General features: G+C 34.7%; 1 protein-coding gene and 1 long non-coding RNA gene across 16 annotated transcripts in view; one reads left to right on the top strand and one right to left on the bottom strand.

Annotated features, from left to right (window-relative positions):
- The window catches only part of LOC144292914 (uncharacterized), a 121287-nt gene that overhangs the window by 57138 nt on the left and 46559 nt on the right, over nt 1-17590 (bottom strand). The window lies entirely within an intron of this gene.
- Nucleotides 1-17590, top strand: part of PTPN12 (protein tyrosine phosphatase non-receptor type 12) — an 85094-nt gene that overhangs the window by 66424 nt on the left and 1080 nt on the right. For 4 of the 6 annotated variants that reach the window (XM_077863894.1, XM_077863899.1, XM_077863896.1 and 1 more), the window contains 6 exons: nt 781-869; nt 8411-9387; nt 12967-13044; nt 13951-14018; nt 14925-14955; nt 17479-17586. In XM_077863894.1, coding sequence (XP_077720020.1) covers nt 781-869; nt 8411-9387; nt 12967-13044; nt 13951-14018; nt 14925-14955; nt 17479-17586 — 1351 coding nt within the window. The remainder of the gene's footprint in view (nt 1-780; nt 870-8410; nt 9388-12966; nt 13045-13950; nt 14019-14924; nt 14956-17478; nt 17587-17590) is intronic. The other 2 variants (XM_077863895.1, XM_077863897.1) reach the window with 2 other exon arrangements.

Genomic DNA, 17590 nt, shown 5'->3' with positions numbered 1-17590 from the left:
GCCCCAACAACTTAAGATTCTTATAACTGTAATGACTCTAGAAACATCAATGTTAATATTACTGGCCCTTGAGACCAGCAAGAACAAAGATATGCCTAGATGGGCTCTCTGCCTTTTGGAGGCTTATTTGGCTAGGGAGTGATATAAGGGCTATATATGCTAATGGAGCAGGGCACTCCATGGTGATAAAGGGTAGGGCAAAGAATGATTAAAATGAGATCTGGAACCTGCTTAAAAGTACTAGATAGCAATAGGAATCCCAGAAAAGATTGGGAAAATTAAAAGATATAAGCCTTATTTTATTGGCTTTTTTTCTTCTCTGTACATGTTAAGATTCTGCTGGTAGTAATGCCTGAAATAAAGCTGTATCTTGTTTTATCTTTATTTTCTTGGGAAATCTGTTTCTTTACAGTAGCATTTGAAATGTGTTGAATTGCCATGTACACAATTGAATGTTCAGTAACTGGAAATAGACTGGGTTTAAGTTGATTTATTTATTTTTTTAGTAATCTCTACACCAAATGGGGGCCTCAAACTCATGACTCTGAGATCAAGAGTCACGTGTTCTTTTGACTGAGCCAGCCAGGTGCCCTAGACTATTTTTTGATATTAAGCTCTCTCATTGGCCCTTTCAGCCTAAAATATAGAGAATATAAAACCCATTTTGTTATTTGGGACATTTGGCATTATTTTAAAAATTCAAAAGCCTAGAAACAGTTTATGTGAAACATGAAAAATTATTTTTCTTCTGACTTTAATGAAGCATTTTTCCCCCCTCAGCAGAATGAAATTAACACTGAAAATATGGTCAGCTCCATAGATCCTGATAAACAAGATTCTCCTCCTCCAAAACCACCAAGGACCCGCAGGTATTGTACGTCACAGTTTCTTTGAAAGGTTATTTTCATTTTACTCACTGTTAATTAAAACAAAACCTGAATATTTCCAAGTTATTTTTGGAACTTTTATCATTCTTTTGTTTAGGGAATAGCATGTGAATGCAACTAATTTGTTACTGGTGTACTAAGAATTCTGTTTCACTTACGGTAAAATCTCAGTAGTATACTGTACCAGAATAATGAATGTAACTGAACTGACAATAGCTCATATTTTGGTATGTAGTACAATTAAAATTTTAAATATTCTAAAGATTCAATATTTGCATAATGACTAAAGTAATATTTGATTGTCAAAAATTATATGCACATTGAAGAAATTAATAACATTACTAGCAAAAATGAGTTTCAGCACTTTATTACTTTTATATCAAGCTCATTTATAATAAAGTCAAGATATATTCTTGTGCTCCTTTTTTAATTTCTTTTTTCACTTAGGGTAGCTGCTAGGTCAGTTATATGGTAGTATAGAAAGAATATAGATACAATCAGAAAGTTTCAGTTTCAAGTTTTTTTCAGCCATTTAGCTGAAAGGCTAAACGCTTTGAGGTTGTGATTAAGTCACTTCACTTATTTAACGGTTGGTTTTGGGTTTTTTGTTTGTTTACGTATTGTTCTATGGATGAAATAAACTATGTGAAAATACTGCATATAGGACTTGGCACATGTTAGATTTCCATTACATGTTAATTTTCCCATTAGAATGTGGAATTAAAATGGTGTTAATTGAATTATTTTTAAAAGGAGGCACAGTAGAACATCTGTAATAATAAACTATTAGAATGATTTACACAGGGTCTTGTCTTGAGCAAAGATCTGCCCAAAGGGATTGATTGGCCTTACATCAAAGTAGGACTTATTTTATATATGACTCACCAATTATTTTTTTCCCTTAAACGTGTGATAGAAATTGTCTAAAGTTGAATGGGGTTCAGCCTTCTCCTTGAGATGCTATACCTTAATGAGATTATTCCTCTTTATAAAAGAAAAGCCTCCAATTTTCTTTGATAACTAAGGCAAGATATGATAGCTACTATAGTCTCTGGAATACTTTTGTGTGCTTCTCTAAGGAACCCAAAGATGGGTTTACGCGTCAGCATTTAAATGCTCAGGATGTTAACTATGCACTAACAAAACTTCCCAGAAGTTGTTTCTTGTTTGATTTACACTTTGGTATCTATTCTGAAATTGGGATTTTAGCCTTCTATGGAAGCTATCCAGTTAAAATCTTTAAGGTTTTAGTTCTCTAACTTCTTTGTTCCACATATGAGTTTGTGGGACTCTAAAAGAAACTGTACTGGCTATAAATATAAAGGTGATAAAACAAGAAATATTTTTGCTACCCTAATATCTTTTAATCTGTTTTTTGAGATTGAGCCAGTGTAGAGGTTCTCAGAGTGTACATTGATGTTTGTGTTGTACATGGTCATGTATTTCCAACAACAAATAGTGGTAGTATCTACCTAATTTTGAAGGGAAAAAAAATGAATAGAATGTTCTGAATTTTAAGTCTTTCTCATCTGCCTTTTTGAAAATTTGAATCTTCTTATTCTTTAATAAAAAGATAATGAAGTAGCAAATGAATATTAGCAGAAAAATGTTCATTCAGTTTAAGACAGGATTTTATTTAGGGATATGTGCTCAAATTTTTATATTTCTGTGATTTTATATTACATTCTGAGGTCATCTTTTTTATCATGCAATAGAGTTAAATGGCAGAATTTCATTACGTTCCACAAAGCATACTCTGTGAGTTCCTGGTTGAGATGAGTTTTAGAACTACTGTAAATTAACTAAAAATAAAATCATGACAGCCCTGTGATTGATAAAAAGTAAAAATGGTACACATTGTTTTTCAGTATGGCTATGGTAAGCAAATACATGAATTGTTTGTTTTCAGTACATGTTTTTGGAGAAAGATCTAGAGATCGTATTAGATTTAATCAGTCATATAATTCTGGTTTATACAAACTGGTTTATACAATGCTCTTATTGAAGATTTTGAATAGCAGATTTCATTTTCCATTTTCATTACATGTTTTGTTAAACTAATACAGTTCTTGATGTTTTTTCACTAACACCAGCACTCTGGAAGTATACCTTGTTAGGTTCTATAAATTGTCAACAAATTTACTGCAGAGATACAAATGGGTATGTGCTATAGTAATACTAGAGACAGTGACAGTATACTGGATATTTTTACCTAACGCCTCTCAATTCAGACAGTTTTAAGTAGGAATGGTATTGGAAGGAAGATGGAATGTACTTCTTTTTTTTTTTTTTTTTTAAAGATTTTATTTATTTATTCATGAGACACACACGCAGAGAGAGAGAGAGAGAGAGAGGCAGAGACATAGGCAGAGGGAGAAGCAGGCTCCATGCAGGGGAGCCTGATGTGGGACTCGATCCTGGGACTCCAGGATCACGCCCTGGGCCGAAGGCAGGTGCCAAACTGCTGAGCCACCCAGGGATCCCCGGAATGTAGTTCTGTTTCAGACATTTTGATATCTAGGCTGGAGGTAAAGACTTATTGAGGGTTTGGTATATAGAAGACTTGGGCAGGAATAAAGTCTTTCAGATTCTGGACATTTAACAAAGTTCTAAGGAGGGAATCCTGATAAGCACCATAATTTGTGAGGAACAGACCAAAAAAGAAAGCTGTAAAAAAAGAAAACCACCAAGGGATAAAGTAAAACCAGGAAACCGTAGCATTCTATAAGCCATAAAGGTGTTTCATATCTGGCAGAAATAAAGGAATATCAACTTCTTTAAAGGTTCCCTGGGAGAATGAACTGGACTTGCAGACATCGATGGCTCATAGCATATCCTGAATAGATGAGGGCATTTGTGGGGTCAAAACAAGGAGTTAAGATCTGCTCACTTGGGAGGCTTTTGAAGTTACCTGATTTGGGGAGTTCTCATCTAGCAAAGAATCTGGTAGGATTTTGGTGACCAAGGACTCTAGAAAAATTGCAAGTAGAAAATGAGGTGATGGGAGAAATCCATCTCACACGACAGTTATTATTCTACTCCACTGTTTTTCTGTTTATAAAAGAAATCTTGGTTCTATTTTGAAATGTTATTTTTCTTTTGTTGATTTTTAAAAAATAGATTATATTAAATCCAAATATATTGCTTTAAAGTGGTTAATTTTTAAGAAAGGAGCAAAGTGATAGTATAACAGTAGGAAATGGTCCTATAGACCAGCCAAATAAGAAGAGAAATGATTAGAAGAGTTGCCTTTCAGAATATTAAATCCCTGGAAATAACCTTATATATAGAAAGTAGAACATTAGGTAGAAATATACTCATTTGTATTATTGAAAAAAGTGTTCTTGGTTGGAAAAGTTAAATGTAATTTAGTTTTATCAATGATATATAAAATACCATTTCTTTTCAGATTTCACGTAATTTTCATCAAATTACTAAAGGAATCTTTTCTGAACTTGACAATGCAATGTGAAGGTTCATTTGGATGAGTAAAGAGACAGAAATATCAAAACTTGGGATGAAAATAGTGATAAGTGAGGACCAACTCTTTTATTTTATTTATTTATTTATTTTAAAAAAGATTTTATTTATTTATTTATTCATAGAGATGCAGAGAGAGAGAGAGGCAGAGACACAGGCAGAGGGAGAAGCAGGCTCCATGCAGAGAGCCTGAGGTGGGACTCGATCACGGGACTCCAGGACCATGCCTTGGGCTGCAGGCGGCGCTAAACCGCTGCACCACTGGGGCTGCCCGGACCAACTCTTTTAAAACTATAATATTTAAAATAGTTTATCAGTGATAATAAAATAGTCTGTCAGTGGTATAAGCTTTTAGGTTCTTTCTGATTCTTGATGTTCTACAATCTCATCATGGAACTTTCAAAATCCATTGTCATGTAATTTTTTTAATCCATTACGTTGGCAATTTTCTTTTTTATTTATTTAACTTAATTGCCAGTTAATGGAGTTGAATAAATAGCTAGGGAATAGATCCTGTTAGGAATTAATACATACCAAATAGGGAGAGAAAGAAAAGGGTTATTTATTTATTAAGTCAGAATATAATGTTAGTAACCATCTGAAGAAAAATATATTTAGATCCTTATATCAAATATCAAAGCAAGCTTCAGATAATTAAATTAGAGAAAGTCAATTATTAAAACAAAATATAATATTTGGCAAACTTTTATAGGAGGGGGATATCCTAGAAGGGATAAAGGAAATTACAAAGGACAAAATTGATCTATGTGACTAATTAAAACTTTTAAGTTCTAATTGAATTATTCATTCCTAATTGGCACCCTTTAAGATAAATAAGGGTAGATTTTGGCAAAATACAATTTTGGCAAAATGCAAAGTTATGCATCCTTACTGTAATTCTCTGATTCTTGTGTTGGTTTCTTTTTACTGTTAGAAATACTTTTGATCCCTGGCATAATTTTAAAAGTTATTGATAAACAGTCACAAATTTAATAAAACTAAGAAATAAAGGATAAACATAAGTAGAACATTGTTCTTAACTCCAAAGTTTAAGCAATATAGGATATACTACTGTTTTGGTTTAAAAAAGTAATCATTTGCATTGTTTTAACATCTACTATGTATGTTTTCTCATCTTCCTTTTTTGTTGTCTATTCTATAGATAGTAATATATCAAAGTGATGATAAGTGATGTCACAAACTCATTGATTTTTACCGTGATTTTGATTACAGGGATATTAACATAGCTGCTTTCCAGAAGAATTGACCTGCATAGGCTAGCAAAGTTCAGCTGAGAACACAAATCTCTTATCTTCCAGTCCAGTAATGCTTTTTGTCATTATATGCTATTACCTCCCTAGAAAAAAGGAGAATGGTAAAGGTTTTTGCGTTTAAGTGTTAGGTTCTAATTTTTTGGTTGCCATTTTCTTCACTTCCATACTCTTTCCACCCCATATGCAATTTAGCCTAAATTATTGTAAGAAAAGTAATTTCTGGTTTTTAAATAAAACATCAATTTGAAAAAAAATTATAGTCACTTGTTTTAAGACTTGATCAAAGAAATGTAAAATTTTTTTATTATAAAGTTCACGTCTTTGTGTTGAAATGATGGGCCTTCAGAGTATAGCTTCAATCTACTTTTATAGCCTTATTTTTCACTATTTCTCCAAACTGTTGTATTCATTGTTCTGTCTTCTTCTGACACTGGTACAATGCTTATTACTATGTGGTAGGTCCTGAATATTTTGCTTTGTTTTTAAGAAGGGAAAAATAAGCCTTCTTCCAAAGAGATCAGATTAAAACCAATACTTGCAGTAAGAATTACCCAAGTCATATGTCTATCAGTGGAATTTTTTTTACATCAGAATAGTAAAAAAAAAAAAAGGAGTATTAGACATTATAGTGGAAAATCTGTATGTAGTGTGTGTGTATGTATATATATATATATATATATATATATATATATGCTTTTTTCAAATATATATATGCTTTGACTTTCTTTAATTTATAAATATATATATAGCACATACCATATGTAACACATACATATATATGTGCTTTTTTCAAGTATATATATATATATATATATACACACACACACATATATACTTTGACTTTCTCTAATATATATATATATATATATATATATATATATATATATATGTATTTGTGTGTGTGTATTGGGCTCCCTGCCTGGTGGGGAGTCTACTTCTCCCTCCCCTCTGCTCATAATCTCTCTCTCTCTCAAATACATAATAAAATCTTTAAAAAAAAATAAGTTAAATAAATTAAAAAGAAAATTGACAACATAATGGATAAAAAAATTACATGACAATGGATTTTGAAAGTTCCATGATGAGATTTTAGGACATCAAGAATCAGAAAGAACCTAAAAGCTCTAAGAAAGAGAGAGAGAAAAAAAAACACAGTTCCCATTTAAAGGAGCAGGAATCAGATTATAAAATTGTGAAGGAGGGGTGCATGGCTGGCTCAGTTGGAAGAGCATGTGACTCTTGATCTCAGGGTCATGAGTTTGAGCAGCCCCACGTTGGATATAGAGATTACCCCCCATCCAAAAAAAAAAAAAAAAAACACTTAAAATTATGAAGGAAAATTATTTTTCATTTAGAATTCTGTATCTTTTCAAAAAATCGGTAACTTGAAAATATAATATTCAAATATACAAAAGCCTCAAGAAATTTGCCTCCTATATACAGATTTTTTTTTTTTTTTTTAGAATTTGGTTTTTTTGGGCAGCCCCGGTGGCTCAAGGTTTAGCACCACCTTCAGCCCAGGGTGTGATCCTGGAGACCTGGAATCGAATCCCACATTGGGCTCCCTGTAGGGAGCCTGCTTCTCCCTCTGCCTGGGTCTCTGCCTCTCTCTCTCTCTCTCTCTCTCTCTCTCTCTCTCTCTCTGTGTGTCTCTTATGAATAAATAAATAAAATCTTAAAAAAAATTTTGTTTTTTTGTTTGAGAGAGAAAGTGGTAAAAGATCAGGGGTGGGGAGGGGCAGAAGGAGAGGGATAAGCATACTCCTTACTGAGCCGAGGGCCTGATGTGGGGCTCGATTGCAGGGCCCTGGGATCATGACTGTGCCAAAGGCAGATGCTTAACTGACTGAGCCACCCAGGCGGCCCTGTCAGGCGCCCCTGTCTCCTGTATAGTTCTTAAGAAGCAACGGAAGAATATAATTAGGGAAAGTTAAGATGGGACCTAGAAAACTGGAGAGTCTGACACAGGAGAGAATGTTCCTAGGTAGTCACTGGTACATACTGGAGTAGGAAGCCCAAGAATCTAAGAGGGACACCTGTGGTATTGATGATTATCTAGTCTGCTTGATTAACCAATTGAGAGGAAGTACACAAATCTGTATGAACGTTTGAAGAAGAGACGCCTGGGTGGCTCAGTAGTGGAGCATCTGCCTTCGGCTCAGGGCATGATCCTGGGGCCCAGGATCGAGTCCCATAACAGGCTCCTTGTGGGGAGCCTGCTTTTCCCTCTGCCTAGGTCTCTGCTTCTCTCTCTGTGTCTCTCATGAATGAATGAATGAATGAATGAATGGAATCTTTTTTTTTTTTTAAAAGAAAGTTTGAAGAAGGGCAGAGTTACTGATGATATAGAGAACTAAGCCATCTGAAACCCAAGGCAATTTTAGAGAAAAACAAGAAGTTGTATAAGAAAATATAGGAAATCATGTTGTCTTGGGTGAGAATAATATTTATAGTCATAAGATTGAACTAGCTAAGTGTTACAATATAACAGTATTGAGAAGACAAAAGATACATAGTAGGAAGACAATGGAGAACCTTGAAGTAGATCAAGAAATAACAATTTGTGCATTTTGAAATATTTTAAATAATGGAGGTGAATCTTAGAAGCAGCTATTTAAGAAGGTTAAAAGTTGATGTCCCTGGAAAGCTGAAGGGCTATAAACAGTGTACATGTATTGCCTTATTAAACATTAAATTTTGACAGTTTACAATTCTTTATTCATAAAAGGATGAACATTCTTATGATGCCCTTTTCTTAATGTTTTTCAGTTGCCTTGTAGAAGGGGATGCCAAGGAAGAAATACTTCAGCCACCGGAACCTCATCCAGTACCACCCATCTTGACACCTTCTCCCCCTTCAGCTTTTCCAACAGTCACAACTGTGTGGCAGGACAATGACAGATACCATCCAAAGCCAGTGTTGCACATGGTTTCATCAGAACAACATTCAACAGACCTCAACAGAAACTACAACAAGTCAGCAGAACTTCCGGGGAAAAATGAATCAACCATTGAACAGATGGATAAAAAACTGGAGCGAAATTTAAGTTTTGAGATTAAGAAGGTCCCCCTCCAAGAGGGACCAAAAAGTTTTGATGGGAACACACTTTTGAATAGGGGACATGCCATTAAAATTAAATCGACTCCACCTTGTATAAGTGATAAAATCTCTAAGTTACAGGAATTGAGTTCAGGGGATCTAAAAGTTGATGATGTTTCTCAGAATTCTTGTGTAGACTGCAGTGCAACACAGTCAAATAAAATTCCACTTACTCCACCAGAAGAATCACAGAAGAATTCAGGCACACCTCCACGGCCAGACCGCTTGCCTCTTGATGAGAAAGGACATGTAACATGGTCATTTCATGGACCTGAAAATACCCTACCCAGGCCTGATTCATCTGAAGGCAAACCTTCAGATACCCCATGTCAAGCAATGAAAACTGTGAGTCTAACACCAAGCCCCACAACACCAGTTGAAACCCATGATCTTGCAGATCATCATAACAGTTCGCCTCTATTCAGAGCACCCCTCAGTTTTACTAATCCTCTTCACTCTGATGATTCGGACTCAGATGAAAGGAACTCTGATGGTGCTGTGACCAAGAATAAAACTAATATTTCAACAGCAAGTGCCACAGTTTCTGGTGCCACTAGTACTGAAAGCATTTCTACAAGGAAAGTATTGCCAATGTCCATTGCTAGACATGATATAGCAGGAACAATACATTCAGGTGCTGAAAAAGGTAATAACAGTATCTAACATTTGAATATTTTTACTGTGTGCCAGTTTCTGTGTTAAGCATTCTTCTATATTAATTATGTTTTATTCCATATTTTGCTCTAGTACCTACAGCAGAATTTCATTTTTTAAAAGTCAGCTTCTATTTGTTACCTTAATTTGGTTATTAATTGCGTTGCTAGGTTTTGTGTTTCCCAAGTATTTCAGTTGTAACTGAAAATTTTTGTGCTTTTACTTTTTTCCTCCTGTGCTACAGTTTTTAGTATTTTATGTAGGTCAAAGATTTAACTGACTGAAAATCAGAAATAATTTAGGGAAGATAGAATTGCTTAAAGTAACAATTTAATTTTATCTATGTTTATCACAGACTTTAGTTCATCATCTTTTTTATGTTTTAACTACAGAATACCTTTAAAAAAAAGTCCCTTCACAAAATTCTTGCAAATGAGGCTACTTTTAGCTCTTGAGAGTAACCAAAAAGCAAAATTCCAACTACTCAGCAGAATATGGGAAATTTAATTCAGTCAGTAGTGAACAGGGTATATCTATCCTCTTATGTAAGTCATTGATACTATTAATTAATGACTCTTTTTAAAACTGTCTTAGCTTTTCAAGGTAATATGTGCACTTGGTTCCCAAGTTGAATTATTTGTTGTTGGAACTCATCTTTGATCTACTGAGATAATTCTGGTTGCCTTCTTAAATAGGCCATAAGTTGAGAGCAAATGTAATAAATGTGAAAGCAATTACTGGTAGATCGATTATCAGTGGTCATTTACTTGTCATTGAACTTTGGTCGTCACCTACATAGGCTGGTATTTACAAAGTGCAGGCAGTGTAAGTACTGTGAACTTGAAAGATAACTTTCTTTTTCTATTTCTGACCTAATGAGTACTATCTGTACTGTGATGCCTTTATTCTCCCCAACTCACACATACTGTGTTTTTTAATCTTGAGAATGTATATGATAGAGTAGGCGAGAATCCAAGGTCATTTCTTAAATTTACAGGATTTTCTGTAGTCTTGATTGTTGTGTGTGTGTGTGTGTGTTTAATTCAAGAGAGAGAGAGAGAGAGGAGGGGGTAAGGGAAAAGCCAAGGGAGAGGGAGAAGCAAACCACCCTGAGCACAGAGCCCAGTGGAGGCTCAATCTCAGGACCCAAGCTAAAATCAAGAGTCAGACACTTAACTGACTGAGCCACCCAGGCAACTGTCTTTTGGATCGTCGTACGATAATGGTTACCACAATAAATACTACTTTACCAGTTTGCTATAATTTAAATTTGTTAATATCTTTTTTCTTCTTCCACTTCAGAGTTTGGAACATAATAGCCAGGTTGTAACTAACACAAGGAAATGTGCTGACAAACTTCCTTTTTGGGCTTTTGGAGGATATCAGGCATGCATCTTGTACCTGGGAAATTTATTTCTCTAAACCATTAGTAGAAATAGAATTTGGTGTGAGGGCAGGAAGGATACATGAAAGTTATTGCTACAGGACTAATCTTCTGGTGGTGACAATAGTTCTTTAAAATACAAAATGTTATGTAAGGATAGTTGAAGTCTTTCTGCTGTAAACCAGCTCACGTCTGTTCTCTCCATTTTATTTGTATGTCAAAGCAAAGATAGCTGTAAATGTGATTTCTGGTTTCTTTTTGCCCTATTGTAACTATGCTAAATGAGTTTGGTATACTGAAAAAATTTTCCTGTGTAAGTGCTCTGTGCTGCAACATGATTACAAGCAATTCTATTTTAATGTTTATTTACTTTGTTAGATGAACCACTGGCATAAGAATTAGGTTTTTGTTTGCTCGTTTTAAAACTTGTTAGGGAGTTAAACAGAATAATTTTGTTTTGATACTTAAAACAACCTTTGCATTAAGTTAACTTCCTGGCTATGAATTGCGATTTTAATATTGACTCAGGCCTCCGGAAAGATTTCTCAAACATGACTACACTGAGTCCCCATTCAGTGTATGATTTGCAAAAGCCTGTGTAAAATGTCCAGTCTTTGATTGGATAACCTCTAAAAACAGAAGTTTATAACATAGGAAAGGCAGTCTAGAGTTCCAAGGAAAACCAGAGCTGAGAAGCAAGAGCCACAGTTAGAAAATAAAAGTCTTTAAGAATAAAGACTGTCATGGGAAAAAGAAGTATAGAGTTTCTGAAAGATACCTGATATTTAATATAAACTAAGCAGGACTGTCCTTCCTGATCGAACTGGCACCACAATGCAAGATTATGCATCCCTTCCTTCCAACAGCCGCCTCTTCAGTTGTGAGCTGTTATAACATAAGAGCAAGGGGAAGAATGGTGATGGCTCTGGTTATTACCACTGGATAAGGTGGATTGTTCTTCAGTGGCTTAACTTCATATGCAAGAGAGAGTTCCAGTACTAGTGATAGACACATAAAGTCATGGACTGGAATTCTTTTCTCAGCAGGACCCAGAGGCTATATTTTCTTGGGTCTTCAGCTAAATAGTGTAGGAAGGGCATGAGCAGTCATACCTGGCTTATGCTAGTTGAAAACTGAAAAGGCTTTATTGATTTTCAGTCTCTTTAATGCACAGCCTATCAGATATGGTTAAATAGCAAAGTATCATGGCAAGACTGTTCGTTTTTTTAAAGAGAACAATTGTCAGGGCCCAGACAAAATAATATAGGATTCGTATGTTTCCCTTTCTTCACCCCATCCTCCCTAACTTTTAGAGTCCATACAAGGAATTATATCCTCATATAGTCTTTACCTCCAGTGACACCTCAAAAGATTTACTACACCTTTAATAGGTCATATGCTAACTGATGAGGCTCACTTAGGGCATTATCTTTTCCAAGAGTGAATCTTTTTTTATAGGTGAAAAGCTTTAATATGGGCTCAGTATTCTCAGAGTAGGTCATAGCCACTGTTCAGAAGATTTTAGGCATTAAATAAATGAACATTCAAAAAAATTTAATAGTTTATGTATATTAGAAAAATAACACTTCAAATTTGTTATTTTAGTCATTACTGTTTAAAATATGACCCCCCAAATAAATAAAATGTGACCAAAGGATATGGTTAATTTAAAAATGAGTGGGATTTAAAAAGTAAAATCAGGACAGATGGTAGTATGTAGTATGGCAGAATTCAGGAGCGGAATTAAGCAATTGAATCCAGCTTGGTAAAATACTGGCTTTTGTCAATGACCAAACCTTTCCTTCGTGGACTCCGAGCGTCACCCGCAAGCCTAATGGAGAGGTCCCTCGCTTTCTACTGAGGATTGCATTCAGATTGAGAGGGCAGAGTGAATAATGTCTGCAAGGTGTCAGGAAAGTCAGGAGAGAGTCATTTTCTCTGTGCAGCGGTGATGGAGTTCATTCCACTTTGCTCATTAAGCATCAATAATTCTTGATAACGAGTCAAGTAGTAAAGATTTCTTGTTTGTTTTTGCATTTTTAAAAACTGGTTCTCTTAGATACTTAGGAATTGATTTTTACAATGTCAGTAAAATTTTATTTTGTTTAGATAACAAATTCATTCTTCAATGAGTTGATATTCTTTAACAAGTTCATAATTTGTCTGAATTTTATGTATTTAATATAGATGTTGACGTTAGTGAAGATTCACCTCCTCCCCTACCTGAAAGAACTCCTGAATCTTTTGTATTAGCAAGTGAACATAGTGAGTGTCTCTTCTGCTTTTACATTCTTCATACTGTAATAATAAACTCCAAAAAATATGGCTGATTTTAGTCTATTTGCTATTGAATTGCAAATTTAAATTTAAATGCATAATTAAGTTAAGTTTAAAAAGAGGTTTGAATTGATACAAATGTTTTTAATTCCTTGTATGAAAAATACTTTTATTTTTTTGAAAAATACTTTAAAGTGGTATTTTTTATTTGCTAAGATTGTGAAAAATGGCAGTTCAGTTATAATTGTTTTCACAAGTTGGTATCTTTTCATTCACTAAAAATAGCAATATATATGAAAAGGCATAGTTCCACTGGGTGCCAGTTTAGGCAAATAAATATTTAACTTGGGTTGTAGGTGGGCATCAATTCAGTTGGTGTTAATTGAGGGAGATTTTAGGCCACATGAGTATCTGTGAGAACTGGGAAAAAGTGATTATATTCCAAAGCCTTGATAATATATTTCTTCTCTGTCTCTTCTTAAAAAAGAGTACAGGAACAGCTTTGTTAGATTTATAGTGTCTTAAGCTCCGTGGGGTCCCTCCCCACTCAGTCTTATCTGAGTTACATTTTACCAATATTATATTAATTTTAACAGATTTTAAGAATGTTAAAAACAGTGAAGTCATATACTTCAGTACTACTAAATGAATATATCTAAGTCTGTCACAGGTATAGATTACAGTGAGCTTATAATTATGTAATAAACTGATAACTGAATTCTTGAAATTTTTAAGGAAGGAAATTTAAAGGGATTTTCTTGACTTAATAAATAAGAGAATATTTTATAGAAGTGATAGTTTCTAAAAAATCTCTAGGGTCTGTTTTTGTATCTTACTGTAATGCAAGAAATGCAAGAATTAAGAATATTAATTGTAAGATTTCATTTTTCTCAGATATACCTGTAAGATCTGAATGGAGTGAACTTCAAAGTCAGGAACATTCTGAACAAAAAATACCTGAAGTGAGTCCTTTTGGGATGGGAACGGCTGTAACTCAGTATTTTTGCTCTTTTGTCAATTTATCTTTGTTACAATAACTGTAACCTTAAGACTGCTAATTATCATTTTTGATCAGCATTTCTTATGCTAAGATTTCAGATGAAAAGCCTATATGAAATGTGAGACATGAAATTTTTTAAAAGGGCAACATGATATATATATGACTATCACTTCAGGGTGTCATTTTCCTGGACCCTTTTCGAAATTTGTAAATTATGCCACATTTTGAATCATTTTGGAGGTGTGAATAGAACAGAAGCTACATTTTCAGGGTCATAATACTGTCTTAGATTGTAACACTAACTACATAGTCCCATCCCTCGGTTTGTCTGGTCATAAGAGGTTTCCTCTCACAGTCAGGAAATGTTTGGTAGCTAAATATATTAGTCATGGGAAATACCATTTTTCATCGACATTATTATTTTTCATATTTCCCCCATATTTTAGTATCCCCCAAATTAGGGCACATCTTACAATTGATCAAGAAACATAATATACTTTCCTTGGCACATAAAATAGCGGTAACCTATACTCATGATGTTATGTCTTACAATGTCATAATTTGATGAGTATGGTAGAGGACTGACAAAATGGAGTTGCGTGTTTCTTTGTGTTGTAGCTCCTGCGTTTTCAGTTTCCATCCAGAAGGATAAAGTAGTTTACCTGTCTTTTTATTCCCAGTATAAAATACCATAACATTTAAAAAATTTTAGAGCCTAATTGAAAATACCATTGTTTTCTTTCCCTTTGACACTGAGAATCTTAATAGATCCTGATTTCTTGGGATATATACTCATAACAGACAAATTTTTCTGTTCTTTGTTACAAAAGGGATATATTGTAATAGCTATTAAATATCTTCCTTATAGGGCTTGATAACCCCTGGAAGTGAAAAATGTGGTAAGTAGAGTTTGCTCTAACTTAAAAACGTGGTAAGTTAGATTTTTGTTATAGATTATATTGATAATTTCCATAAAATAGCATGTCCCATTCTGTATGTGAGAATGTGAAGGGCACTTCTAGAACCTGAACTATGTAGCATAATTCTTCCAACTTACTGTATCAGATACTATATCTGGATAATATACCCAGATAAATCTGGAAAGTAACAGCATTTACTAAGGGTAGTTACAGGGTAATGGGAAAGAAAAGATTTTAAAAATATTTTTCTGTGTTTTATTTTCTGCTGTGCATCAAATAAACACTTAGAATCTAGATCAGACAGTGATTTGAATAAATGTCCCAAATTCACCAGATTATTGAATGAGGTCCCTAAAAGTCAGTTGTTTTAAAATTTTCCCTTCTAGGACTTCTGCCTTCGTGAAGGACCAATAAGATTGTGTAGCTCAGCCCAGTTAGAATGCCAAATGAGAAAATCGTTCTGCCACATTTCTTATACCGAAATGGTAGAATACATCAAGTTATTATTAATTCCTGTACATCAGTGACCATGAAAGCAGCTCATCAGACATCCTAGCCAGACTGATGAATTCCCCGAGTTGATCGGCCCACTGCTCTGGCCCTCCTCCCTGCATCTTTGTCTGATGCGGCTCCATTCCCTCTCATAAATTCTCATTACTCTTTGTCTACTTTTCTGAGGCAACTTAAGGAAAGAAACAGCAGCTTTAGAGTCAAACCCATCTGGTTTGGAATTTCATTTTTCCATATTACTTAATTACTATGTGACTTCGGGCAAGTCACTTAATCTTAGCCCCGGTTGTTTTCTCCATCAAATGGAGGTAATAACAGCACCAACCCTAGAGCACTGCTGTGAGGAATTAATCAGATCCCATTCGTGGACTATCAGCTCTGTGGTCTGCAAATGATGGGAGGCACTCGGATGGAAGCAGGCCTGTTACTGTTACTGTTTTTATTCTGTTAACTTCTGTCGCTATTGCTGGATCCATGGGCCCTTTATTTCTTACTGCACGCTAACTCCTTTCCCGTTTCTCTTCTCCAGCCAGTGTAGGCACCGACCTCCATTACTCTTGTCATGCTTGAAATTACCCTTGCATTCTTGCTCCTCCCTCTCATACCATTTTATCCCTTGAAACTCCTGAATACTGCTGAGAACCTCACTCCGTTTCATAGATTGAGCCTACAATTCTGAGTCTTCATCCATAGTTGAGCTCTTAGCTTTGCTTGGTTATCTCATATATTCTAGTTGGTATCCTTTTTGTTTTCCTTGCATTTTCCAAATCTTTAATTTCTTCTGGGCAACCCTCAGGGGTCCCTTCCCTCATCAGGAGCTTTGTACTATGCCTCATTAAACTTTGTTTTGCTGCCCACACCCCCACACCCCTGAATTAAATAAATATAAATACGTACATAATAAATCTCTAATTTCTTCTGAAATTATCAGTCCTACTGACTTACTCAGTAGGTGACCTTTTACTTCACTGAGAAAATTGAAGCCTTTTCAGTAGATCATCAGTTTTGCCTAGTAGAAGCCAGTCCTGAAACCACTAGTTTCACCTCCTTGCCTCTCCCTTCAGTCCCCATTGCATTCTGCATCATTTAACTGTAAGACTTACCACATCAGTATAATAATAATGTGCTTGTCGGTCTCTCCTACTAGACTAGGCCTTGGCTTGTTTTTGTTCTGATCTTGAGCTGAACGATTAACTTCTACGTTTTTAAAGAGTTGTTTAGGGGCCTCTGGCTGGCTCATTCTGTAGAGCATGTGACTCTTGATCTCAGAGCCGTGAGTTCAAGCCCCACATTGGGTGTAGAGCTTACTTAAAAAAAAAAAAAAAGTTGTTTAAAAACAAGCAAAAAATCAATGAAGAATATGTGACAGAGACTGTATGTGGCTTGTAAAGCCTAAAATATTTATTTTCTAGCCCTTTATAGAAAAAGTTTGCTGACCCCTGTCTAAACTATAAGCATTTTAAGGACAAGGATCATGTATTCTTTGACTTGTATTCCAAGTTTCCATAAACGTTTCTTTAACAAAATTTCTTTTGTTACTAATCTTATACTTTGGTAATTAAATAAGTAAACTAAAATTTCAGTGATGTAAAACTTTCAAAAAAAAAATTAGAAGCCAGTAGTCCATTAACTATGAACTTGATTGTCATTGATTTCCATATAAAGACATTCACTTGCAATTATTGCCTTAGCACACACTGTAACTACTTTAAGGAAACAAAATGGCAATATTGAGGTTTATTAAGTAAAGTTAAGAGCATAAGGAGAATGCATACATTGCGTGAAGATTTCTAGGTCCCCTCAGGAACACCTAACATGATTTTCCTATGTTCACTACCATTACATTTTTATGTATCTGGGCCTCTGAAATTATGATGCCCAAGAGAGAAAACTTGCTCTTTTAACTTAATACAGACATTAAAACGATTAGAGGATTTTACATATGATGCTACACATGATGGTGATTAACAATGGCTTTATTTCACATTTTAGATCATCCATCAGGAGGTATTCACACAGAAACTTGTACAGAATGTCGAGCCATTTTCAGTAACCAGAAAGATCAGATATCAGAAAGTCCAACAGAGGCCACAGATATTGGTAA

The sequence above is a fragment of the Canis aureus genome, chromosome 21 (assembly GCF_053574225.1).
Source record: "Canis aureus isolate CA01 chromosome 21, VMU_Caureus_v.1.0, whole genome shotgun sequence".
Taxonomy (NCBI): domain Eukaryota; kingdom Metazoa; phylum Chordata; class Mammalia; order Carnivora; family Canidae; genus Canis; species Canis aureus.
The sequence above is the reverse complement of the archived record's forward strand: the minus strand, read 5'-3'. Positions and strand labels throughout refer to the sequence as shown.